Source organism: Branchiostoma belcheri, unplaced genomic scaffold, assembly GCF_001625305.1.
Source record: "Branchiostoma belcheri isolate BF01 breed outbred unplaced genomic scaffold, Haploidv18h27 scaffold118, whole genome shotgun sequence".
Lineage (NCBI taxonomy): Eukaryota > Metazoa > Chordata > Leptocardii > Amphioxiformes > Branchiostomatidae > Branchiostoma > Branchiostoma belcheri.
Genome location: NW_017802580.1, coordinates 314,605 through 322,858, shown reverse-complemented (window position 1 = coordinate 322,858; position 8,254 = coordinate 314,605). Strand labels below are relative to the sequence as shown.

The window sequence follows — 8,254 nt, the reverse complement described above, 5'->3', positions numbered from 1 at the left end:
ATTTCTACTCTTTCCAGCCGCCTCCCGAAGCCTGGTAGAGGCTAAAGACATTATACACGCATATACTAGTAAATTAGAATCCAAAATTGTTTCTACATGTATTTTAGGTGGATAGCAACCGTTGCCATAGCCGAGAATGTAAATACAAAGTCTTAAGTCAGATGATCTACTTATAGGGGATGTATCTTTTCCACTGGGACTTCCCAGTAAAATCCAGGCCTGATCAATCAGGCTTAACTATTTGTTGTCGGTAAAACAGCCTAGAACAACGATTATGTCGGTACTGTGATATGGGAAGAGCTGAAAATGAGAAACATTTTGTAATAGAACCATTCAACAAAGAGAGTGAGAGCAGATCTTTATAATCTGATACAATCTATGTTCCTCTTCTTCATACATCTAAGCTGTGCAGATAAATTTGAATTCCTATTGATATTAGACAAACCTATATTGAAACATACCTGTTCTTACCTTTTTACCATTACTAAGAAACGAGAAGAAATCGAATTTACTTAATTTATTTAATTGCAGTTTCTTTGACGATGTATATTTATGTAACGTTATCTGTATTCCATCCTTTTGCTGTGACATGTACTTAACCCAGTGGGTACATTGTATGTGTGTACAATGACGATATTCATTCATTCATTCATTCATTCATTCATTCATTCATTCATTCATTCTTTCATTCATTCATTCATTCATTCATTCTTTCATTCATTCATTCATTTATTCATTTATTCATTCATTGGGCTGAAACATGGTTCAAGTCGTGAGTGTAATGCAAGCAGGCCTTGATTTTTAATTAGATTTGTTGTTGCTAATGGAAAATATGAGCTTAATATTGTATTATGATATCATAACACGATATCGCGATACAGCTTAAATAAGAATATTGTTAATCAATGAATCCACATCTCTATCTTATTTGCATACTAATTATATACATATATGAATATAGTACGAGTGTATAGCAAGTATAATATAACGAATTACTTAAGTTATTTATTTATCCATCTATTACTATTATGAGTATATTATTATTAGTAAAGTGTCTATTGTTAGTAAAGTGTCTCACTCAACATCATTAAGGCAGCGTTTTCTACTTGCTGTACGTACTTAACTAACCTATTCCCTTATCCCTTGCTAGCCACATTGATTGTTGTATAGAACACAAACTATGTAATATACAGAATGCATATACAGTGAAATTACACTTAACACAGCCGTCCTCTGATAAAAAAAGTACAAGCAAAAACAACAATCAAGCTGCTAAGCTAACAGACAGAAGTTATACATCCATGTACCCCGTGAATAGTTTCATCAGGTTGGTAAGTTTCTTAGTAAAGATAATCTTTTCACACAACCAAGTGCTTTATTCACAGCCGACGTTTTAGTGACCGTCTGTCACCTTCCTCAGGGCAATTCTGACATGCACTGCAACACATCTAACCCCTGTACGTTTTGGACCGCAATGCAGATACAGTTCCCTGAAACCACGTATATGTGTAGATATGTATATATTGTACGTTTGGGAACGCATCTATTGTAGTGACACCGTCCTTTAGTGCAATATGAACCAGTCAGAATTTCCCGGAGGAAGGTGACAGACGGTGACCGAACGTCGGCTATTATAAAACACTTCGTTGTGTAAAATGAGTCTCTTCACTCACATCCATGTACCGCTAGCGCTTGCGAGGACTCAAGTACAAAGTACATGGCACCGCCACAATTATACTGACAATGTACAGTAGCAGACAGAGCCTGTCCAGAACATCAGCTAACAACATGTAATCTGTAGGTGCCTCTTCATCAAAACCGTCAGCTTGTGCCAGGAGTCTGCCCACATTGACATTGAGCTCGTGCATGCTGTTCTGTAGCTCGAGAAGACGACGTTCATTTTTCATAGCGATATGTAGTCGTGCCCTAGGGGGGCCGAAAACAATGGCGGCCACATCATTGTCCTCCGGCCTTGTGGAGTTGTCATTGGGAAGGTTATTTCTTGTATGGAGCAGGGAAGATCGTCGCTCTGCGTTGAGAGATGTTCCTTCTTTTGTAGCCCTCTTACTCAGGTCACCCATAAGTAGCATTCTGGTGTTTAGATTGAGAAAATACTTGTCAAAAATGATCATGACTTGGTACGCATTTTCGCAATATGTCTATGGAATATTGTGATCTCGAAAATTGCGAAACAAACTAATTTGCAAGTTAGAGTAAACAAGCAGACAGTACAAATTTTGCACAAGAATATCAGTCACCGGCAAATACTAGTGGATGCTACTTGAATCGTTACAATATTTATATATGCGCTGCATGCCAGAGCAATTTCTTTCAAAATAGATTAAACTACACACCAACGAATATCGGAGCAATAGACACATAATCCTATAGGTGATCCGATGCACTCTGATCATCTTCAAACAACAGTATGCAATGTACGATACAGGGAAGATACCAGAACATGGACTATAGCTACAATAGGTGGCAAAATAGTAACTGACCGACCAAACAGTATGTAAAAGGTAAGACGCAAGCCAATTGGCCAGTTGTCAGAAAACGGAATAAGAATAGACTAGGGTCACAATTTTTTTTTATTCCAAAACAATTTACAAGACGTGGTGACGACACACTCAAGTTTTTTTTTCAACTTATATTAATGCCGACACCAACACAGGGACATTACAATACTCATTTACACCTGAGCGAAGTGATGAGGAAAGTCGTGTAAATTGCCTTTCCCAAAGGCACAAGATCAGTGGCATGTCAGGACTCGAACCCGGGGCCTCTGGTTCCAAGTCGAGAACGCTGCCGCTGCGCCACACGACCCCACAACAATTTAATCAATCAACCTCTGATGGGAGACTGGAGTATAACATCTTAGTACCTTGCCATGTAACACAAGAAGAACTTCCTGGCACACGGTGAGAGAGTCCCCTTCTTGCTGTGAAGAATGACGATAAACAGGGTGGCCAGCATGAAGAGTGCCATCATTCCCATGGCCACGATGATCAGTAGAGCTGAAACATAGAGTGTAAACAGACATTATAGACTTATTTTGCAATTTTGTGCACAAAAAGTACGTAGTCATAGGAAAAATACTCTTTCTCTCCTGTGTAGTTTTCTTCTTTTTTTATTAAGTTATAATCTTACCCCAATTGATAATGGTAAATCAAAGACTGAAAACATGCATTAAACAATATCAGTGGTCAGAAAAAAAGACCAATTTTAATTATATACTAATCATTATAACAAAATAGAAATTCAAATACAAGTACTTCTTGATATATCAAATGAAATAAAGCCCAAAACTTGCAATCAGAAAGACAGCAGTCTAAACTTCATTCCTGCAAATGTTGCTAGTATATTTGTCACGGCGGTCTGTTACTACGGTATTCTTTCCCATTGCTGGGGGCGTTCGATAAAGTATCGGGTTACAAGACGCAATTTTGGGCTAACCGCAATACATTTGAAAATAAACAAACTAGTATCAAAGGGAAAATTTCGTTGAAATAAAATAAAATTATTGTCTTTACATGCATTCAATGGTGATTTTTTGCGCTAAATGGATTATTTTTTCGCATTTCGTTAAAAAAGTCGATAATTGTCGCGATTTCGCAACGCCATATTTTAGCCAATCCCCGAGCAAACCTGGCTACACATATTACGCAAGATCACTGATTTTTATATTTTTCGACGACTAGGAATAAGATAAAAAATCGTGCTTTTGGGATTTTTTTTAATTTCTGACTCTAAGTATAGTTTTTATCGACAAAGAGGTGAAAAAATCGAATTTTTTGCCTTTTTTCGCACTCAATTACCCATAATTCAAAATCGAGGGCATTTTTAAAAAAATCCCAAAAGCACGATTTTCGGGACAATCGTGACAGTCATTTTGAGCCGTAAATGGGGTATGTTTGACTCTCCATGTTTCCAGATTTGAACGAGGTTTGCAGACATGTCATATCGCCCGAAAGTGTACATTGTGTTATTCATACAAGCGTAAAGAATCATTACAGTATTCAAGGTCACCCAAGGATACGACAGTAGTTTCGCTACATGTTACATACCCACCAAAAATTATAGCGGACATGTACTGTCCAGGAAACTGTCTGTATCTATAGAAAAGTGTTGATTTTTATCTGTTGCGCGGCACTCAGAGAGAAGGGCTTGTTTTGCCGCTTTATTGTAAATGACCGCAGGTGACCCCGAAATAGAACGCGGGTTCGATTCGAATTGCCCAGATCGAACACGATCGAACACAGTTCGGGTTCTATGAAATGTGGGGACTTTGCAGCCCAGATTTGACCACCGTGTGTTCTTATTATGATGTTTTTCATTCAAGACCTGCATCAACTTTGCAGGCATGCGGCGCTTTGGCAGCTAGCTATAATTACACCAAACGAATTGTTACACTCGATTTTTGCACATTTAATTGCAGGAGTTGTTTAAAGCTTTCAAGTGATGATGCCCCAACTGTGCTTGGTGGCAACGAGTTCCAGTCTACGATATATAGTTCTGGGGAAATACGCACAGTGAAAGACGAGTTTTTGAACACCTCAATTCTTCGTTGATAACTCTGATATTTGAAGGCATTACTGTTTCTTATTCTTTTTTGGGCTGGTATCAGATACTTAGTAGCCGGTACATCCACCAGTTTGTTAGTCATTTTGTTCATGCAGCAGTTGTTTAGATCAACTCACCAATCTGTATCTGTATTAGTATAGCCGGTATAACCGCCCTTCGGTGTAACACATCAGCTTCGCAGGCATGCGGCGCCGCGGCAGTTGTCTATATTACACCGAACGACTTACTACACTCAATCTTTACACAATTAATTGTCCACCAGTTTGTTAGTCATTTTGTTCATGAAGACGTTGTTTGGATCAACTCACCAATAAAGGGGATGATCCCCTTGACAGGCAGGAAACCTGTGACGACGACTAGCGACACCACCATGGACAGCAGCACGGTGACGCCGAAGGAGATCCTGTCTCCCTTGTCCACCGGTAACATGAACGTGATGACCATCAGGACCACCAGGATGATACACGGAGACAGGGTAGTAGCGAAGTGGTAACTGGGATCCCGCTCGAGACTGATGGTGAGACAGGCCAGGTTGTTGTCGGTGGAGATGGTGACTTTCCCGCTCCACTCCCCGCTGGACACCGGCGCGACGGTCCCGTTACAGGTCAGGAATCTGGGGACGTCTGACGAACTCGTGCCGTTGGAGCATTCTCCGTCGGACTCACAGTCAGACTTATCTGAGTGATGCCTGCAGCCATATTCTAACAGACAGAAAAATGATATTTAACATTATAAAATTATGGTTCTTAACAATAGAAAGCTAGCCTCTGCCAGGCTTCATGATTAATGAGCTTTGAAAAAGAGAAATTGGAAAAAAGATAACATGCCAGGTAACATGCCAGGGGGTAAATTTGGAAGTACATTTTTGCAACCGAATGTACTCATTAGTTGTTTTTTTTTGTTAATTTATTAGCACAAATGTCATGTAAAAAACAACTGAATTGACGTGTTGACAACTCAATAGAATTACTAACGACACTAGTTACTTCAGTTGAGTCTATTTCGTCGAGAGGAGGATTTATTAAAATTTTCAGAATTAAAAACTAATAATAGAAATAGATAAAAGCATTGAAGTTGACCTCTACTTGATGGATACATGACATTATGGCCTTAATTTCAATTTACTCCATGTCTGTCGTTTCATGATAAAATGTTTAAATTTTTGACAACTGTATCACATCTTATTTGTCAGTAGAATTTGGGCATTGTTTTGATATTGTTGAGCGGAGGCCTAGGTCTAATCTGTTGTTTTAATATCTCAAAATTGATTACAAGATATGGCAACGACACGTTGTTTTTCAACTTTTTTTAAATGCTGCCACCGACACAACGACAAACGCACGGACAACAGACATACTCATTTTCACCTGAGTGAAGTGAGGAAATGCTTGTAAAGTGCCTTTCCCAGGCGCATAAGATCGGTGACATGGCCGGATTCAAACTCGGGACTCATTCCAAGTCAAACGCTCTGTCTTTACGGCACACAACCCCACATTATAATTAATTTAGTTCGTCACACATACCTATGACATGTTCTGACCCTGCGCTCCAGCAGATGGGACATGTGATGTTGTCCTTGGGGAACAGGAACGGGTCCAGGTCACACGTGGTGGTGGTCAGGGTTTCTATGGGCCAGTGGATATCTCCTGACGAGTCCAGTTCGATCACCGTGCTGGGAAAACCACCTGTGTACTGTTCATCAGCACTGGTAGGCAAAAACGTTAATGTATATCTCAATACATGCCGAAACTGGGCTTTCAAAAATAACATAATGTATCTATACAGTCAATAACACGTAAAATGTCCTTCAGATATACACATGTACAGTAATGTAATAATTTGGATAATCTTTATTTGAAACATCTTCATCGCATATTCTTACCCAGATGGGCTACGTGCACATTGGACATATGTAGTCTAGAGGATAAAAAACAGTACTGCAAACCCAAAAGCCTCATTCTAGCAAGTACTAAAGGTCCATTTATAACTATTTAAATAATATGGCCTATTTATTATATACTCTGAAACACCATTTCTTCTCTCTTTTGAAACACTTGGAAACATAACTACATATTTATCCACTATACGTTCACTCCAGCATGACATCAAGTATTTGAAAGTGTTCTGCTTTGATATTTCTTTCATCATTTATTCATATAATAATATGTATTAAGAATAGTGCCAACTCGGCAAGCACAGTTTCGGAGCAACGGACTCACAGAACAATGTCTGCATTGTGACGTTTTAACAATAGTTACATACAGTTAAAGATATTCCACACACACACACACACACACACACACACACACACACACACACACACACACACATGCACACACACACACACACACATGGTATGTAAGAAAATGACAAAGCAGAACGCTTTAAAAAACTTCATGTCATGTGTATTACAATATGATAGAGATTGTACAGATGGTTCTGCATTGCGAGTCATCTTAACATGCCATGACACACTCAGAGAAAAAAGCTATAACCCACTTCCTCTTCAGGGTCAGGAGTGGTTTCCATGGTTGATCGTCTCCGAAGAACAAATGATCAACATTTCCGTTTTCTGACATCTCCCAGAGCAGGCGTTGGTCCTGCCATATCTGTAGGAAGAAGTAGGGGCATTTCTCCGTCGGTTTATAACCAAATGCCTTTCAGACTTCCAGCAGTACATGCTTTCGGTCGGTATTGGTGGTGTTGATTAGAAACATATGTATATATAGAAATATTTTACTGCTAATATATGCCCAAGGGCTAATAGCAAGGACAAACAACATGCCTGAAAATGAGAATACAGTGATATAATATAAAGGACTACCTCCAATGTTATGCTACATTCTACAATACTAGTATGGTTTTGTTTGGTTTAACTTCTTCTTGTGAGGAAATGGAAGACAAAATTGCACACTCCTTTTACCATGATATGTGGGTTGTTTGATTTTGGTAGTAAACTTGTTTTTTCATGGTTGGGAATAGTGGGAAGTAAAGGTGTATTTCGGACACGATGGGAAATAATCTATGACATATAATGGTTACATTTACAACATATTATCCAAAAAAACAAACAAAATCTTCAGTAAGCAAGTAAAGAAGAATTCGAACAGTGTTGAAAACATAAAACTGCATTCCCCCCAAAATAGAAGAAATGCTAAGCAACTTACGAATTCAGCTTTGACAGCAGACTTGATGATTTCAGCTTTCTCATCCTACGAATATGCAGAAAGCCAAACAATAAACACCAGGGAATATCATATCTAACAAAAGTTAGAAGTATCTATCATCAGCTATTTTTTTTAATTTGTATTCTCAACTGAAGCAAAGCCGTAGTCTTCTTCTTCTCCGTAGCATGTAGTAAGCAAGTAGCAAGCCGTAGTGGCATGTTTCCATGATACATGGTATTACTGCTGTTAGAATAGCAACTGGAAGACATACTAGATGGTCTAGATGTGTCCCGAACCGTGCCTGTCCCAGAGCGGGCACAAACGGGACACAGCCTGACTGTCCAGAACCGTGCCCAGAATGTGTCAATCATAGTGATTGGCGGGACCGGGCACGGTTTGGGACAAGGCCATTGGTTTGGGACACGCGCCTAGTGTCCCAGGACTGTGATTGGTTCAATCTACTTTCTTGTGTATACTACGTGCTGTGTTGTATCAAAAACGTC

General features: G+C 39.2%; 1 protein-coding gene across 1 annotated transcript in view; it reads right to left on the bottom strand.

Moving 5' to 3' along the window:
* The window catches only part of LOC109462533, a 51,577-nt gene that overhangs the window by 27,143 nt on the left and 16,180 nt on the right, over window positions 1-8,254 (bottom strand). Inside the window, exons 10-14 of the mRNA XM_019759085.1 lie at window positions 7,084-7,193; window positions 6,108-6,289; window positions 4,893-5,234; window positions 2,885-3,017; window positions 1,848-2,091 (exon numbers count right to left, since the gene is read on the bottom strand). Coding sequence (XP_019614644.1) covers window positions 1,848-2,091; window positions 2,885-3,017; window positions 4,893-5,234; window positions 6,108-6,289; window positions 7,084-7,193 — 1,011 coding nt within the window. The remainder of the gene's footprint in view (window positions 1-1,847; window positions 2,092-2,884; window positions 3,018-4,892; window positions 5,235-6,107; window positions 6,290-7,083; window positions 7,194-8,254) is intronic.